Source organism: Vicia villosa, linkage group LG6, assembly GCF_029867415.1.
Source record: "Vicia villosa cultivar HV-30 ecotype Madison, WI linkage group LG6, Vvil1.0, whole genome shotgun sequence".
NCBI lineage: Eukaryota > Viridiplantae > Streptophyta > Magnoliopsida > Fabales > Fabaceae > Vicia > Vicia villosa.
Window position 1 is genome coordinate 50,217,467 of NC_081185.1, and position 20,013 is coordinate 50,237,479.

Sequence of the window (20,013 nt, forward strand, 5' to 3'; positions counted from 1 at the left end):
AACTGCGACATGGTTCTGCTCAGATGCGTTGACAGAAAAGAAGCAGAAATACTCATGAGAGAAATACATGAAGGTTCCTTTGGTACTCACACCAATGGACATACCATGACAAGGAAAATACTGAGAGCAGGATATTATTGGCTGACGATGGAGTCAGATTGCTACCAGTACGCAAAGAGGTGTCACAAATGCCAGATCTACGCCGATAGAATTCATGTGCCACCATCTCTGCTCAACATACTCTCTTCCCCTTGGCCTTTCTCCATGTGGGGAATCGACATGATTGGAATGATCGAACCAAAAGCGTCCAACGGACATCGCTTTATCTTGGTAGCCATAGACTATTTCACCAAATGGGTTGAAGCAGCTTCGTATGCAAACGTCACAAGACAAGTTGTCGTCAGGTTTATCAAGAATCACATCATCTGTCGCTACGGCATTCCTAGCAAGATAATCACTGACAATGGGTCAAATTTGAATAACAAAATGATGAAGGAACTTTGTGAAGAATTTAAGATCGAACATCACAACTCATCTCCTTACAGACCAAAGATGAATGGAGCTGTAGAAGCAGCTAACAAAAACATCAAGAAAATCATTCAGAAGATGGTCATTACTTACAAAGATTGGCATGAAATGCTCCCGTATGCTCTTCATGGTTACCGTACATCAGTACGTACTTCGACTGGAGCAACTCCTTTCTCCCTTGTATATGGCATGGAGGCAGTCCTACCTATAGAGGTTGAGATTCCATCAATGAGAGTTTTGATGGAGGCAAAATTAACAGAAGCCGAGTGGTGTCAAAGCAGATTCGATGAATTGAACTTAATCGAAGAAAAGCGCATGACAGCTTTATGCCACGGACAGCTATATCAACAAAGAATGAAGAAAGCTTTCGACAAAAAGGTTCGACCTCGCATAATCAAAGAAGGCGACCTTGTACTAAAAAAGATTCAATCTTTTCTCACAGATTCGAGAGGGAAATGGACTCCCAATTATGACGGCCCCTACGTGGTCAAGGGAGCTTTCTCAGGAGGAGCCTTAATACTCACGACTATGGATGGAGAAGAATTCACCCGTCCTGTGAACGTCGACGCAGTCAAGAAATACTTCGCCTAAATAAACAAAAAGAACAGCTCGCTAAGTTGAAAACTCGCAAAGAGCGACTTAGGCAAAAAAGAGCGTCTCGGTGAATCGAAAACCCGAAAGGGCGATTCAGGCAAAAGTTAGAGACATAAAAAAATAAATAATCAATCCCGGTAAACTTAAAACCCGAAAGGGGTAGTTTACGCAAAAGTTAGGGATATATGGCAAGTAACTGTGTTCAGGACAAACTTGATCATTCAAAATCCATAGCGGAGTGTTCATCAGCAGTAGGTCATCTTCTACGAAGCACGAATACAGCGCAACTCGGAGTGGAAGGGAGAGATAACGGTCGTCACGTTTCATCGTAGCCCTTTTCCCGAAAATTACCAATTTCCAACTTTGTAAATACTCCATGGAATCAAGCATTTGGCTGATTACCATTCCATATATAATAATTTGAGCCTTGTGCTTTTCCTTTGCAATCTAGTCTTATTCAGTTTCTTGAAATGCATTTTAAATTTTAACAGTCACTTTCTTGAAACAAATGTTTTCATAAAATAAAATGAATTTACTTGCAAAAATAAAGGTGAAATTTCTTTCTGAGGTTTGCAAACAGTAGGAAGAATGCAAACAGCTGCTCCAAGAACGGTTGAGACTCTGGGAACCCATATTTCCCCATGAGGTCGCTTTGCGAACGTCTCCCTATGACGAGTCTTTACTTCAATTCATATTATTTACTTCGGACAGCGGACAACTGATAGCCAGATATTCCAAACAGAGTTCGAATTACAAGAAGAGGACATCTTCTGATCTACAAGAATTCAAGTCGTATCATTAGGATTTTACATCCGCGACAATTCTATTCACATTCACTTTACATTTTATAATTGTCATAATATTCATGCATACATTACATCACAACTGCATAGTCAAATTAGGCTTTTAATCGTGAGAATGCCCGAGTCATAAGGGCATGAACTCAAGTTTCCCCTGCAAGTCCTGGAGAAACTTTTTCCTGCAAGACAACGATCCATGTAGAAAGATTTCCCCAAGCAAGTCAACAAATGGTTGTCTCCCTCAAGGAAATAGTTTGTTCACTTTTGGAATTCCTCAGCCGAGAATCTCCTGTAGAGCCACATTCGACAGTCTTCTTCAGATAAGATAATCTGCTTTGCATTTTGGAATTCCCTAGAGGTTTGGTATTTCCCCAGCAAGGTCGAGAGATGCCACTTTTTCGTCAAAGAAAATAATTCAGAATCTCCCAGCAGATCGACAAATGATTCCCCAGCAGAATCAGTGAATGGTAGTCTTCATCCAGAAGATAGTTCATGATCCCCAGCGGAGTCAACAAATGGTAGTCTTTCCCCAAGGAAAGACAGTTTGTCTGTTAAATACTCAAGAGATCGACAAATGGCACCAATCGACGAATGGCAGTTTTCACCCCGAAAACAGTTCGTCTGCCTTCAAAACAAAGTCATTAGCCCCTCAAAAAGCATGGGCCCATATGACAATCTTTCAAAGATGCCAGGTCAAAAGGGAAGATGGCAAAGTTTCTTTATTACCGTCAAATGGTATCTCATCTCCAAGTGCTGATGAGAAGTTTGATGAGGAAACAAACTCTTGAAGTTTCTTTATTACCATCAAATGGTATCTCATCTCCAAGTGCTGATGAGAAGTTTGATGAGGAAACAAACCCTTGAAGTTTCTTTATTACCGTCAAATGGTATCTCATCTCCAAGTGCAGATGAGAAGTTTGATGAGGAAACAAACCCTTGAAGTTTCTTTATTACCGTCAAATGGTATCTCATCTCTAAGTGCTGATGAGAAGTTTGATGAGGAAACAAACCCTTGAAGTTTCTTTATTACCGTCAAATGGTATCTCATCTCCAAGTGCTGATGAGAAGTTTGATGAGGAAACAAACCCTTGAAGTTTCTTTATTACCGTCAAATGGTATCTCATCTCCAAGTGCTGATGAGAAGTTTGATGAGGAAACAAACCCTTGAAGTTTCTTTATTACCGTCAAATGGTATCTCATCTCCAAGTGCTGATGAGAAGTTTGATGAGGAAACAAACCCTTGAAGTTTCTTTATTACCGTCAAATGGTATCTCATCTCCAAGTGCTGATGAGAAGTTTGATGAGGAAAACAAACCCTCGAAGTTTCTTTATTACCATCAAATGGTATCTCATCTCCAAGTGCTGATGAGAAGTTTGATGAGGAAACAACCTGTGAAGTTTCTTTATTTACCGTCAAATGGTATCTTACCTCCAAGTGCTGGTAAGAAGTTTGACGAGGGAACAAACCTTTGGAAATTTTCTCTTTATCTGAGATATTGTCCAAACGCAACTAAGACCAGTTTCGAGATTTGGACATCCGGAACGAGAGGAGGTTGTTTACCTTTCTCTAAGTATCAACACTTAGTTAAAGAAGATGGATTGCGCATCCTACATTGCCATCCATTCACCAGAATCCACATCAAGTATTTCTGCAGGAGTTTGTCTCCTCATCCCCCGCCAAGTGCGACAACGGAATCAAATCATGCAAAGATTTTATCAATTACAACATCTCAGGAGCGCCCAAAATTCGGGCATTCTTTGATATTTAAGTCTCTTTTATGCAGGAGAGATCGAGATCTCAATCTCTCTCCCTCCAGATAAAAGAAACTTAAATAGGGGCATCTGTCATACCCTAATTTTTGACCCCCCTGAGATGACATATCTTCAGGATTTTTCATCAGGTCAAGACAAGTACCCAGAGCAGTCATTTCTCCATCTGGTACCTAATCGAGGATGCTCAAAGACAAGAAAGCTCAGGCAAAGGATCAATCAATACAAAGACTAGTCTCTAATACAATCATGGGGCTCAAAAACTTCACTTTTCTCATCTATGATTGATTAGACATCCAGTCATATGAGTACAGGTTTACTCAGGTCACCAAACTAGGGTTTTGAGCCTATCAAGGACTGAAATCAGGAATCACATTTGGGAAACCCTAAAAAACCTCAGAGGGTCATTCAAAGACATCAATCATCTTCAAATAACTCATATTACAAGGTCTACTGGACATCACACTTCAATTCAAAGTCTACAGTCATTACTTTCACATGGTCGACAAATTAGGGTTTTGACCTAATTCACCAAGATAGTTGACTTCTGATCAGGGCATGAATCCAAAACTCAAGACATGATTCAAGGATCTCTACTACCTCCATATAATCCATTTATATCATCCATTTGGGGAGAAGATCTTATTTCTACACAAAAGCCCAAAAATTCACTTTGTCAGGAAAAAGTCAACTGTGAAGGATCATCATTGACTTTTAAGGTTTTTGGTCAAAAAATGACTTTCAAAGATCAATATCATCAATATATGGATGTCAAAGTCATTTGGCCAAAGAAATTCAAAGAAATTCATCAAGGAGCGAAAAGTCGGGAATTAGGGTTTTTGAAGGCATGGTGAGATCTCAAAATTTCACCTACACAACTCAAAAAACTTCCAACATGAAAGTTGTAGATCTTGCCAAATAAAACAACATCTTACAAGGGAATTTTTTTCAAAAGATCAACCATTTATGAAGTTTTGGAAATTTTGAAGTTTAGGTCATAAACACTTAGAAATTTTTCTAAGTGTTTTAACCTAGTTTTCTTCCAACTTTGGCCTCATTTTTCACAAATTTCCCAAAGGATTCTGAAGAAGACATAAACTAATGATTTAAAGTAGATGTTTAGGGCTTTCCAAATTGTGTTCAACCTTCTCAAAATTCAATTTGAGCTAAGAGTTATGCTTGTTCAAAGTTGGCCTCATGAAGTAAAATTATAGGTCATGCATCATTTTGGAACTTTGAAATTTTGTGCACATGACCTCAAATGCAGATGCTACATGACCCATAATACATCTGCAAACATGCCATGCATTCATTTTCACCATGCCATAAGAATTGAAGAAGATTCTAAAAACAAGAACATGTGATTATGTAATGATTACATTTGTGAATTTATGGCAAATTGATGAATCACCCAAGGAATCTTCTCACCAACCAATTAGAGCTCATTTCTGGCTCAGAATTGTCCCCTAAGATCAAGCAAAATCGAGGGCTAGGGGATTGATCAAATGGAATCAAAATTCTCATCATTGCATAAGAGATATTTGCAAATTTCCTTCATGGCTAAGAAACCAAATCAACTTCACTAAGGAAGCTCACTCCTCTGCAGCTATACTGATCCATTTGCCTATAAATACAGATGCATTCCTCATTCAAAAACACACCAAAGCAACCATATTACTTGCTTTCTCTTTCTCTTCTCTTGTTCATTGTTTTTCAAAGTTCTTTGGCAAGAAGAATCGATTTCTTCAAACCAGAGCTTATCTTTGGGAAGTGAGCATTCTAACATCTCAAGGGAGGTCATTTGAGGTGATCCAAGCACCTGGATCACTTCTGTAGGTGGAGGAACACCATTGTTGCTCTCACTTTGGAGCATCTGCAGTTGGAGGTCCACGGAGTGATTCAGAAGGTTTCAAGGCAAGCCAATCATCCAGACACACTCCTCAGGTCATAGTGAAGCTAACCAGATGGCTGCAGCTCATCTGTAACTCGAGAATCAACACCCTCCATGTTCACTTGAAGCTGAAATCGAGGGAGGTCCATAGAACAATTCAGGAGGTTTGAGGTCATTACAAGCATTCAGTTAGCATCACTGAGCCACAAGGAAGCTTTTGGGATCGTTCATACAAACCCAGTTGCTCTCTATCATCCTCACGATCTCCATTTTCAGAGGTAAGTTTCTGAACTCTCTCTCTTTAATTTAAGTACTCTTTGTGAAATAGCTCGATTCTATCTTGTTCAGCATCATCAGAGGATTGAAAACCCTCTATCATCATCCATTTATCTTTCAGTATAGTCATTTAATTTAATTTTGAAATTTTAGGGTTCTTCACGATTTCTGGTAAATTAATTAGATGTAGATAATGATAGTTCATGTTAGTTACATATTTAGAATCGTGAGTGAATTTAGAGCAAGTTTCATGTTTACATCGTTGCAAATGGTTGAGAAACGAGTAAGTTCAGAAATTCAAAAATGGAGAGCTTGAGGTAGAAGATGAAGATGGTGGTGGCGCGCAATTTTGAATTCTCAGGGGAGAGTTTATTTTATTTTGAATGGTGTGCGTTTTATTAACGACTGAATAACTTGCCCTAGTGGCCACACATGCGCTCTTAGTCTCCTCATGCCAAAGGTCTGGGGTTCGAATCCCCCTCGCCCCAGACTTTTTGGTTCTTTTATTTTTCAAAGATTTACAACTTGTTTTGAAACATAACCAAATGAAGGCAAGTCACTAACACTGAGCGCGCGTTGGCTCAGTGGTGTTGTTTTGGGCTGGTAACCTCAAGGGCGTGGGTTCAAACCCTCCAAGGGCCAAAACTTATTTTTTTTAACACTAATTTCTTTCATTTCTCTTCACAACTTCACATATTTATTTAACCTATCAAAATAAATCATTTTCACTTCATTTTTCATACACCTATTATTTAATATATCTATTTTGTGAATAGTCAAAAAAATCATAAAAATATTATTTATTTCTTGAGTTTTTTAATTAGGTTTAAAATAGTATGTTTTAAGTGTTTTCTTAAATACTTTAAATATATATATTACTTTATTTTAACCTAATCACTTTGTGAATAAGTTTATGATAAAACCCTAATTATTTAGGTCTTAATTAAGTAAAAATCTTTATTTTTACTTTAATTAAGTTGACTTTTGTCAAATTTCAAAGCTGTTATCAATCTCCGATTAAACGGATGATTAAGGTTTTCAAACAACAAAACCTTATATCATTTCAAATCATTTTCAACTGCTTTTATCACCAGTACTGTAAAGTACTGGGCCTCTAATAGAGTGTAAGTCCCAAAAACCTTCTCTTCTTAGCTTGTTTTCAAAACTGTATTTTCAAAATCTTCTTTCTGTTTTCAAAACATTCTTCTGGTATTTGAAGGGCATTATTCCCGGTGAAACTCTTCAGATACCTATGTGACCTTTGTCCATCTTCACTTCTTCTGTTTTCAAAAACCATTAGCTGTTTATCATATACATTCAACTGTTATCAACAAAAACAATAAAAATACTGTTGAGGCTCTGTACATACTTCTTCAATGGCCTCCACTCCATCCAGGTTAGGCTTTACAAGCTTTCAATTTACAGTCTTTGTTTAAATTACTGTCAAATATAAACTGTGCACATATATTAGTTTAGAACTGCGTTTGAGTATAAACCTTAGGACAGTTAAACTATATATATATTATTAGGAATATGACCTAGGATTGAGAATGTCTTCCCGGTGAAGGCTCTTTCCTAATTAGAGATCTGTAGTTCAAACCCCCAAGATGAATTATTCCCGGTGAAACATCTTGGCAAAAACCTTAGAATCCAAATAATAGGACACATCCACCCAAAGAGGAATTATTCCCGGTGAAACCTCTTACCCATTTTCTTAGAGCCAAAATAAGTTCAAAACTACATAAGCTTTCTCTTGTGCTATAACAAGGACCCTCGGTTAGCCTCCTCTTGGGCTTTGTACAAGGACCCACAGGCTTCTTAAAAGCATTTCCAGCTTCCTCTTGAGCTTGTATACAAGGACCCATCAGGTTTCTTATAAACATAGGAACAGGTCTTTAGTCACCTTTTAGCCTACCCTGGTGAGTTTCTTCCAATTTAAACCAGACTTTAAACAAGCTAAGTTTGTCTCAATTTTGCATTGAGTACACTTTTTGGAATGAGAGACATGGACAGTCTCTGTCACCCTTATCTTCATCAATCTTCCTTAGCAGAGTCTAGGATCCATGTTTGATCATCCTCAGCATTGAGTCAGCCTTCATCTTGGGCTTTAAACAAGAAGTCTCACTAGATAATCTTTCTGCCAATCCTTTCATCCTTTAATAATTAATGGAGTGCTACCCAAATCAATTATCATTTTAACAAAAACCCCTGGAAAGGGATAGCCTCCAAAATTAATTAATAAATAATTTCATTCTCTTAGGAGATAATTTCCCCAAAAGAGTCAAAACCCCTGGAAAGGGTCAGCCTCCAAAAAACATGATAAAGTCAGTCTTTTACCAGACAATTTCACCAGTAGAGTCAAAATCCCTGGAAAGGGTTAGCTTCCAAAGAAAAACAGTCTTTTAATAAATAAAACCTCCTCAGTAGAGTCAAAACCAACAAAAACAGTTAGCCTCAACCTTGGGCTTCATACAAGGCACCCAAACAATAAAACTCCCCTGTTAAGAGTCAGCCTCAACCTTGGGCATTGTACAAGGCAGATAATAGAGTCTCCCCAGTGAGTTCTTCATCATTCAGTAGCCACAACCTTGGGCTTTGTACAAGGCAGATAAACCATATCTTTCATGTGTCAAAGATTCCTAACACTTAGGATCTTTCCCCATATAGTCATCAATACTTAATTCATTTAAGAGTCCGCCACAACCTTGGGCTTTGTACAAGGCAGAAAATAGTTTTTTTCCCCTAGCTAGAGTCAGCCACAACCTTGGGCTTTGTACAAGGCATATAAATAGAGTCTCCCTAAGTAGAGTCAGCCTCAATTCTGGGCTTTGTACAGAACACTAAAATACCCTGTAATTAATCCCCAGTGGAGTCATCTCCCAGAGTCATTAATATTAATTAATCAATCAAAAAAAAGCCTCAAGCTTGGGCCTCATACAAGCCAGCTAAAGTCAAATCTTTTATACAGTAGATAGACATAGCTTATCTCTATAGAGAGATATTTTTACTACTCTACCACATTCAAACAAACAAACATTTCATTTCAAATTTTAATCAAGTCTCCCATTTAGGATTTTGAAAGGCATGAGCTGGCAGTAAAACCCAGACATGTGGTAACTTTCCCTAATTTGGATGAGCATCTTTCTTTCATTTAAGAGGCATTTGACTGGTATACTTGCACATACACAAGTAAGGTCCCCCTCTTGAATGAAATGAATTCAGTTATTCTGTCACTCCTTTAAATGTTTGTGGTAGAATAGTACTAATACCTCTCTGAAGAGATAATTTCATGTCTCTTTACTGTAAACAGAGATTTAATTCCAAGCTTCAACCTTGAGCTTCAAACAAGGCACCAAAAATAATTAATTTCCCTAGTTAGTTCCCCGAACTACATTAAGCTCTGACTTCCACTAGGGATATGTAGGCATGAGGTTCACAAGGAATCTCAGCGAGCTAATAAAATACCAAAAATAGTCAGTCTGTCTTCTTTAATCAATTCAATTCCTTCTCCTAATACAAAGGAGAAACTTTCCCAATCATTAGCAATAAACACAAACACAATGACACAGAGAAGGTTCCTGTAGAGTACTACAGATATGTAGGGTGTTTAAACACTTCCCTATGTATAACCGACCTCCCGGACTCCAGAATTTCTAGTCTAGGTGTAAATCCCCACACTTAGCAAACTCCTAGGGTTTAGTTGAGATCTTTTTTTCCCTTTCCTACTCGTAGGACAAATAAGAAAGTTCGTGTGATATCGTAGGAAGAACTGAAATAAAATTCATCCCGCCACGGGCGCATTCTCCTTCCAAATTTCGCGTGAAGGGTTTAGCGTGCCGTCCTCCCAAGTGAAACGGGGAGGTAAAAGAAAACGACACCACACTTTCCACCAAGACTTTCCATTTGCATAGGTCCCATCAAGTCCATATGAAGCAGTTCTAGAACCCTGGAAGTAGTCAGATGTCTAACCTTTGGATGTGACATCCTGGTTTGTTTTCCTACCTGACATTCACCACATATTCTTCCTTCATCAATTTGTAACTTGGGAATTCCTCTCACAGCTTCCATAGAAATAATCCTTTTCATACCTCTTAGATGAAGGTGACCAAGTCTTTGATGCCACAACTTTGCTTCTTCTTCTTTAGAACATACAGTTGAGTAGCTAGATTCATGAGAAACCCACAAGTAACAGTTATCTTTGGATCTGACTCCCCTCATTACTACTTCCTTTCCTTCATTAGTAACCACACACTCAGCTTTAGTGAAGTTAACTTGGTATCCTTGGTCACAAAGTTGACTAATGCTTATGAGATTAGAAGTCAAGCCTTTGACCAACAAGACACCTTCCAGATTTGGAACTCCTGAGCAGTCTAGTTTTCCAACCCCTTTGATTTCTCCTTTAGCTCCATCACCAAAAGTTACATAGCTAGTAGAATGGTTTTTGATATCTACTAATAGATTCTTGATTCCAGTCATGTGTCTGGAACATCCACTGTCAAAATACCAATCTTCTTTGGTTGATACTCTGAGAGATGTATGAGCTATTAAAGCCATATTTTTAGGTGTCCACTGTTGCTTCTTGATGGGCATGATCTGCTTGGGTCTGTAGTATGGAGCTTGGTCTGGGTATCCATATAATCTGAAACAGAAGGGCTTAATGTGTCCAAATCTACCACAGTAATGGCATCTCCATCTTTGAAATTTCCTCTTCATTTTACTTTTGTCATGATGTTGAGTCACATGTTTTGACATCGGGTTCAACATCTTAGATTCTGGTTTAGCATTACTACTAGCTTGAGGATGTTTCTTTGCACCAACAAATCCTATACCAGACATATCTCCTGAACCCTTTCCAATCTGTAAAATCTCTTCCAACATATCAGAACCACTGCTTAACATTTTGACAGATTTTGACATCTGATCAAGTTTGGATGTTAGCATGGTAACTTCACTGTTTAGACCAGATATAGTTTCACGAAGCCCTGTGTTATCAGCCTCCAACTGGACTATGTATTTCTTCTGCTTTTCACCTTGTTGACAGACTTCAGCACTTCTGATACATAGCTTCCTGTAAGATGCTGCTAATTCTTCATAGCTCATCTTCACTAGAATCTTCATCAGAGACACAAACACCAGTAAGGGTTGTGACATGTTTGGCAGATTCTTCTTCAAAATCACTCTCAGAATCTTCATCAGACCAGGAGACTGACAGTCCTTTCTTTTGTTTCTTGAGATAAGTGGGACATTCAGCTCTAATATGTCCATATCCTTCACATCCATGACACTGAATTCCTTTGCTTTGATTGTACTTTTCTTCAGGTTTTACCTTTCTACTAGAGTCATAGGATCTGTTAGTGTCAGATGAGATGTTCTTGACATTTGGTCTTGACTTCTGATCCATTCTTCTCATATTCTTGTTAAATTGTCTTCCAAGCATGGCTATAGATTCAGATAGATTTTCTTCTCTACCTTCCTCTACTTCTTCTTGAGAGTTGGACACAAAAGCTAGACTTTTATTCTTCTTTTCAGTATTGTCACTGATCCCCATATCAAAGGTTTGAAGAGATCCAATTAATTCTTCTACCTTCATATTGCTGATATCCTGTGCCTCTTCTATAGCTGTGACTTTCATATCAAATCTCTTCGGCAAGGATCTAAGGATCTTTCTCACTAGCTTTTCATCAGACATTTTTTCTCCTAAAGCTCCTGAGGTATTAGCAATTTCAAGTATATTCATGTGAAACTCATGAATACTTTCATCATCTTTCATCCTTAGATTCTCAAACTTTGTAGTTAGCAACTGAAGTCTTGACATCTTAACTTTGGAGGTGCCTTCATGAGTAGTTCTGAGGGTATCCCAAACATCTTTGGCTAGTTCACAATGGTGTACTAGTCTGAATATATTCCTATCAATTCCATTGAATAGAGCATTTAAAGCATTAGAGTTGCCAAGAGCCAGCTCCTCCTCATCTTTGCTCCATTCTTCCTCAGATTTGAGGGATGACTTGCCATCTTTTCCAGTAGTGACAGGATGTTCCCATCCTTTGTTTGCAGCTCTCCATGCTTTACTATCCAAGGATTTCAGAAAAGCCACCATACGAGGTTTCCAATAATCATAATTAGATCCATCCAGAATGGGTGGTCTGTTCACAAATCCACCACCTTCCTTGTCCATAGTACCAGAAAGTGTTGTCCCTAGATCTCACCCAGTAAGAAAAACAGGCAGGGTGCCTGCTCTGATACCAATTGAAATTCTGGAGTCAGATACATGATGTCGAATAGGATGTCACAACACTACTATCTGAATAATTTTAAACCAATGAACAAGAAAGAAACAAACAAATAACAAACAACACAAGAGAGTTGTTAACCCAGTTCGGTGCAAACACACCTACATCTGGGGGCTACCAAGCCAGGGAGGAAGTCCACTATAAGTAGTATCAATTTAGAGTAATACAGTTCAAGATTACACCTTTCACTTAATATCTACCCAATGCAACTTCAACCTAATACTACTTAGATCAGAGATTCATCTCACTCCCCCTCAATCACAGCAGTGATGAATAACACTCAACAAATATGAATAGAAGACACACTTCAAGGACACAACTTGATCTTGCTTAAAAGCTTCAATCAAGTACAATGATACTCTTGCTTAAAAGCTTCAAGTATCTCTTACAACTCAAACAAAAACACCTAGACCAAGACAATCATCATGATGATTGTTTCGCTCACAAGAAAGCTAGAACTTAAAAACCCTAATAACGAAAACCTCTTAAAACTTCTCTTAGAAAAACTGTACACGGGCTGCAGCTTCTTCATAATATATATAGCCTTCAAAACGCAGCAGCTGGGCCTTGGATCCAAATTAGTCTTTAACCTAATTAAACTAATTTCCACAAATCAAGGAACCAAAATAAGAGCAATTAAAGACGTCCTTGAAAAGATCAAACAGATCATAATCTAATATTTCTAAGTAAGGCGCAGTCCAATATTTCCAAGTAAGGCGCATAGGATCTTAACAGATCACACAAACAGAATTAGTAACAGAATAAGATGTAACAGCTACGGATGTCATGACATCGGCCTTGACATCAGGTAAAGGCTTGCACAAATAAAGACTTCACTACAGTAGAATGCATGTCATGACATCAGTTTTGACATGATAATATCACAATGAGTTTTACCAAAAATTACAGCCAATCAACAACATCTACACCTTTGATTCACCCTTGGGTGAGGTTTATCTGGCCTTCTTGGGACTCCTCTTTTGTTGAAAGTGAAAGTGGCTGGACTACCACTTTGATGGATCCATCCTTGGGCAGATGGAACCTTCTCAAACATCTCAGACATCTTTCGATCATACACTATATTGTACCTAGGACACATTAGACACTCTGAGCCTATTTTATGACAATGCACCAGGAACCCTAGCAAACCCTCCCCTGGTTTTGGGTAGGTGTTCAACATCTGGTCTTCTTGTCTCCGATTGCCCCCAATTCGAGCATGCTGAATTCTCTCATATGTTACAGCAGCCTTTAGATCCACCATGATACTGCATCTATGACATAACAACATCCCAACTTTCTTTCTGTGGCATCAAAATAGATAGTCACACAAGCTTTCTTCAGCCTTTGGGTAGCCACCCCTCATCTGCTCTTTCTCCATCTCAAGGCATCTTTCAACTTCTTCCATCTCTAGGCAAGGTTGGTTCAAATCCACCATGTTAATTCCAAAGCTAGGACCTTCAACAATCTCCACCTTTTCGAATTGAACCCTAAGACCTTCAGTGGCCTTAGTCATCTCAGCAGTTGGGCCCTCAACAACCCCTAATTCATTAGTTCTTGCAGACAAGCCTTCGATAGGTTTGAAAGGAGCGACCATGTTAGTGAGGCCCTCAATAGCCTGTCTAGCTTCATCAATCATGACACAACTTTCGACCTTTTTGGCATCATCTTCTTGGTCCATGTTGAACCCAGTAATGTCAACCATGTTCACGTCAACAGGTTCAGCATAACTGGTCTCTGCTATGTTGAGGCATCAATATCAACTTTCATCTGGCTCTTTGCTTTTTCGCCAAACTTCAGCCTCCCTAAAAAGAAAACATTGTGAGGTCTTATGGCCTATAAAGGTATGATACTTACAAAAACCTCTTTTCTTCTGTTGTTCTAACGGAGGAATTTTAGTATTTGGAGGTATTATCATTTGGCCATCCTTTACTAATAAATCAAAGATCGCATCATATTTGGTTACGTCGAATGTGTGAGTTTTCTTAGGGAATTTATCATTTTTCTCAGTTTCGACATGGTTCTTTCCATTTGATGGGGCAAGAACTTTGCAGGAGTAGGGAGTGACTTGTTTTAACTCAGCCAAATCTACTTCAAGCTCTTCAAAATCACAAGGGTGATTAAACATCTCCGGCTCCTCCTCTCCAGTTTCGACATAAGCCACTCTCTCTTTCTTGTGATTCTTACTCACCCTTACTTTCTCAGCCTTTAAACGTTCGACCTGTCGAACCCTATCTGCTAGTTGGGCCATATCTTCCAGATATTGAGTATCTAATTTCTTTCTAATAGAGTAGTCTAATCCCCCTGCAGCCATTTCGAATAACTCATGTTCAACATTTGCATGATCCTTTTGAATAATAGACTTCCACGCGTCTTCGACGAATGGCTTGATCAATTTTGAATTCAAATTCTTCCTTCTTGTAGGCGCCAAGTCTTTGACGGATTCCAACGAATTACTTTTAATTCGCCAACGAATAACTCTTTATTCAACTCTTCCACTCTTAAGATAACTTAGGCCTTTGTTTAACTTTATTTAAATGAAGCCCAATGCACACAAAAGACTTTCTCTTCGACCCAGCGACTGTCGAAATTACTAGTTAACACTTATATACATTGCCTAATATATCAAGACACTTATACAGTCGATTAGAGCAAGGCTTAAAGCTTCCTAATTGATTAGGAATACTCTTAATCAATTAGGAAACTACCCATTATAGGTTTTCCTTTTTGGGAATTACGAATGTCATTTTTATTAAGCTCATCACCAATTATACTTAATGTGTACTCGATTATGAGCATTAAAAAGTGCTTGAATATTTTTCCTTTTTGAGCCAGACTTCTCACCTATAAATAGAGGACTCCCCCACGCACTTCCAAATTACACCCGAAAATGCGTTTTGACATACTTGCTCATTCTTGACCCCTTTCTTCTAATTTCTTTCATTTAAGTAAAATTGCCTCAGTGTTTTAAGAGTGAAAAATGAAGGATAGAAAAACACTTAGAAAGGGGGGGTTTGAATAAGTGTAGCTTTAAAAACTTGACAGATAAAAATAAATTGCACAGTTATTTTTATCCTGGTTCGTTGTTAACTAAACTACTCCAGTCCACCCCCGCAGAGATGATTTACCTCAACTGAGGATTTAATCCACTAATCGCACGGATTACAATGGTTCTCCACTTAGTCAGCAACTAAGTCTTCCAGAGTCTTCTGATCACACACTGATCACTCCAGGAACAACTGCTTAGATACCCTCTAAGACTTTTCTAGAGTATTCTGATCCACACGATCACTCTAGTTACAACCTGCTTAGATAACCTCTAAGACTTCCTAGAGTATACTGATCCACACGATCACTCTAGTTCCTTACAACTTAATGTAATCAATTCTAAGAGTATTACAATTGCTTCTTAAAAAGCTATAATCACAAACTGTGATATTTCTCTTAACGTTTAAGCTTAATCTCACTAATATATTACAACAGCAATGTAGTGAGCTTTGATGAAGATGAAGATTCTGAGCTTTGAGTAGAACAGAGTTTCAGCAAGTTAATATGAGTTGTTTTTGGTTCAGGATCGTTAACCTTGCTTCTCATCAGAACTTCATATTTATAGGCGTTGGAGAAGATGACCGTTGAGTGCATTTAATGCTTTGCGTGTTCCGTACAGCATCGCATTTAATGTTATACGCTTTTGTCAACTACCTCGAGCCTTGTTCACGCTGTGTCTACTGACGTAGCCTTTAATAGCTTTAACGTTCCTTTTGTCAGTCAGCGTAGCCTGCCACTTGTACTTCCTTCTGATCTGATGTTTGTGAATACAACGTTTGAATATCATCAGAGTCAAACAGCTTGGTGCATAGCATCTTCTGATCTTCTGACCTTGAAGTGCTTCTGAGCGTGATACCATCAGAACTTCAATGCTTCTGATCTCGTGTTCTTCTGATGCTTCCATAGACCCATGTTCTGATTCTGCTTCGACCATCTTCTGATGTCTTGCCAGACCATGTTCTGATGTTGCATGCTGAACCCTTTGAGACAAAGCTTCTGAGCGCTGAATTATGCATACTCTTTATATATTTCCTGAAAAGGAAATTGCATTGGATTAGAGTACCATATTATCTTAAGCAAAATTCATATTATTGTTATCATCAAAACTAAGATAATTGATCAGAACAAATCTTGTTCTAACAATCTCCCCCTTTTTGATGATGACAAAAACATATATAAATGATATGAATTTGCGATCAGAAAGAGCAGACGGCAAAAGACAAATTACACAGCTATAGCATAAGCATATGAATATGTCTCCCCCTGAGATTAACAATCTCCCCCTGAGATAAATAATCTCCCCCTGAAATAAATACTCGAAGAACTTTAATAAAAGACTTCCCTGATTATTTCGGTAGAGACGATCACATAAGCTTCTGTCTTCAGAGAATTCATAGCTTCTGACTTCTGCTTCCATTGGACAGCTTCAGAACTAGAATTTCTTTAGATCCCTAGAACACTCACAGCTTCTGATTCCTGCTTCCATCTAGGACAGCTTCAGAACTTGAATTTCTTTGATCTTCAGAACATTCACAGCTTCTGATTCCTGCTTCCATCTAGGACAGCTTCAGAGCTTGAATTTCTTTGATCTTCAGAACATTCCCAGCTTCTGATTTCTGCTTCCCTCGGATAGCTTCAGAGCTTTGAATTTCTACCAACATCACTTCATGCTAGATTTGTATCAGAACATTGTTGAATGTACCAGAGCATCATCAGAGCATCTCTACATCCTGAAATGTTACAGAACAAACACTAAACGACAAAAGTCAGCATGAATGAGTCAGAACATAAAATGTATATTAGAACACATGATATGTATCAGAGCCATATAGGCTTAAATAATGTTATCAGAGCAAATAGAATTTTGTCAGAGCAAATAGACAAATATGGATCAAATTCTATTATCAGTGCTTCTGATTCATTCTTCTTTCTTGCTTCTGATTTCTGAAGCTTGACAGCACTCAGCTTGCTTCAGTTTCCATGAGTTTATTCATTTTACAGAATAACACTTCTTATGGTTTTGCTTCTTGTGTTTTCTTTGAAGATTCTCTTCACTTCTTTATACCTGCAAAACACTTAAACCATATAGAACTTGCAGTTCTTGTTTGAAAATGTGTGGGAGCTTTACCCAGCAACTGATAGATTAATCAAATCATTTATCATTTTTCTTTCTCCCCCTTTTTGTCATATCATCAAAAAAGCAAAAAAGATTCAGAGACAAACAAAACGAAACACACAGAGGAAGAAGATGATTTCATTGAAGTTCAAACAGCAGGTACAGAAGTACATGAAGATAAGTAAGATCAGATGCACAAAGACAGATGCAACGAAAAGAAAGAAACAACACAGACTCAATCTAAGATGGCCCTAGCCTTGACAAGATCTTGGCCAGCATCTCTTTAACCTCATTGTTGTGTCCTTCTTGCCTCACCATGAAAGCGTTATACTTATCATTGAGTGAGCTTTGCTCATCCTGTCTCCTCTGAATTTCTTCCAGAGTCCTTGCAAGACGAGAAGATTCATCAGAAGAAGCTTCACCGCTTTCAACCACAGGAATAGCAACTTGATCTGTAGCTTCCATGGATAGATCATTTGCAGGGATTTCCTCAACAGGATCTGATTCAGCAACATGATCTTCAGCATCTGCTTCTTGCATAGAAGCATCTCCATATTCTGCAGCAAGAATTTCCGAGTCTCCATTCTCAAGTGCCTGAAGAATGGCAGCTAGATTCCTGGGAGCAGAAGGACCTTCAACTTCTGGTGGGTCAACAACTTCTGGAATGACCAAGCTTGGGTCTTTCTCAGAAGGGTTTTCCCTCAGATAGTCAAAGAGAGTCTTGAAGTCTCCGAGCAGAACAGGATAATCAGGAATAAAGATGACAATATCCCTGCATGGATTTGCTTCCATTTCAGCAGCCAGTCTTAACTGTTCCATCTCATCCAAGAAGGGCTTCTCTTCCAACAGATGTCTTCCTCTGAGACGAACAAACCAGAAGTCTTCATAATTCCTCAGAATTCCACGAGGCCGTGGGGCAGCAGCTACACAGGCTTCCTGTAGTTCTAAAAACAGAGCATTTGATTCTCTGCGAAGGATCCTCCAGAAGTTCCGCATAGCAACATCATTCAATCCAGAACTTTCAGCAATTCTGAGAATATCAAAGATACTTCTGAGATTCCTCTTTATGTTTTCAAAAACTACACCAATAGGGTATACAGGGCGAAATTTTATTAGGGTTTTTGAAAAGGCAGGGTTGGAAGTGAAGTACGGATGAGGTTCTCTATCCAACCTATAAGAAGATTCTGCTTCAGTATCAGAATCTAACACTACCACTTCAGCTTCAGGATGAGGCTTGGGAGTGTAGTTGCAATCACGGAGCAGCTGCTCATGTGATGCAGAGGTTGGAAAAGGAGAATCACAAAGATTGTTTTGAGAGGTGGAGGGAGTATGTTCAAAGGTGGCATTGGGAGAAGGTTGAGATGGAAAGAGAGTTTGAATGGGTGGTATATCCAAAACATGATCATCAGCAGCTTGGTCAGAAACAAAGTTAGTTGAGGATGAAGGAGAAGGGATGGAGGCATCTGGAATTGGTGAGAGAGAAGGAGAATTGGGTTTGGTTGTATGAGAAGATGGCGGTGTAAGAACATGGACAAGAACCGGTGATTCTGATGTGGCTTTTTCTGGTTCAGGTGTAGGGACAACCTCTATTGGTGCAACTTCTGAACGAACAGCAGGAACAGAATAAGGTTCAGAAATGCATATACCTTTGGAACCTCTCAGAAAAGCTTTGGCCACATCCTCAGTCTTCTTCTGCTTTTTACTCTTCGGCTCTTCAATAATCTTTGCTTTGCCTCTAGAGATTTCTTTCCTTCTGACATAAGCCAGAACTTCTGGTTGATTCTCAGCCTCTTGAGCAGCATTTTCTTCATCTGAGCTTTGAATAATCATCTTCCTTTTTCTGGTTATCTTCTTCTTAACAATTTCAACAATCTCATCATTGTTATTTGACTTCTTCTTCTTTTTCTTCTTCTCAGCTTCCTTCTTATTCTTCTCAAAATCAGCAGATACGGCCTTAACAACTTTTGCAATCACTTCTTCTGGGACTACTTCATTTTTAGTGGTAGCAGCAACTTTCTTTGCAGCCTTCACTTGATTAAAGGAGGGATGATCAAACTTTCTTTTGGTTCTTTCTTCCTTCTTGCGATTCACTTTAATAGGAGCACCTTTGTCTTGATCTTTAAGACTCTTATCCTCTTTTTGTGACTTCAGATACTTAGTTCTGACTTCAGGTACCTCACTATTGAAGAAGGTTTCAAAGTCAGCTAGAACTGGTTTTCTTCTGATTCTTGTTCCAACTAGAGGTTTAGGAACTTTGAGGATAGTGTCAATTATTTTCATCTTCTTTAAAGAAAAAGCATTCAGACAGGCTCCAGAGGTGACAGCAAGGTCTTTGATAATACCTTCAGACTCCAGACTCTCAACAATCTTGGAATGCACCAGAAGGTTTGTAATAATTCTACCAAAAGGAATGATTGTTCCACCATTTTCTTTTCTGAAAGCGTTTCTGGAATCCTTTACTGCTTTCCACATATGGTTGAAGATAATGTAAATCGCATCAACCTTCTTCTGAGTGGCAATGCAATAAAGAATATACCTTTGATCATTATTGATGAAATCCGAGGCATGTGTTCCTTTCCTATGGTAGAAGCACCCAAGAAGGATCTTTGTCCAGATTCTGTAGACATCTCTCAAATCCCTGACGTATTTTGTTTTCTTGACATTTGGATAGAGAGTGGATAGAACATCTCCCAAATCTGCCCT

General features: G+C 38.6%; 1 protein-coding gene across 1 annotated transcript in view; it reads left to right on the forward strand.

Moving 5' to 3' along the window:
* Positions 1 to 13,412, forward strand: part of LOC131613645 (uncharacterized) — a 17,089-nt gene extending 3,677 nt beyond the window's left edge. Inside the window, exon 3 of the mRNA XM_058885295.1 lies at positions 13,285 to 13,412. Within this exon, the coding sequence (XP_058741278.1) occupies positions 13,285 to 13,412 (128 nt within the window). The remainder of the gene's footprint in view (positions 1 to 13,284) is intronic.
* The last annotated feature ends 6,601 nt before the right edge of the window (positions 13,413 to 20,013 follow it).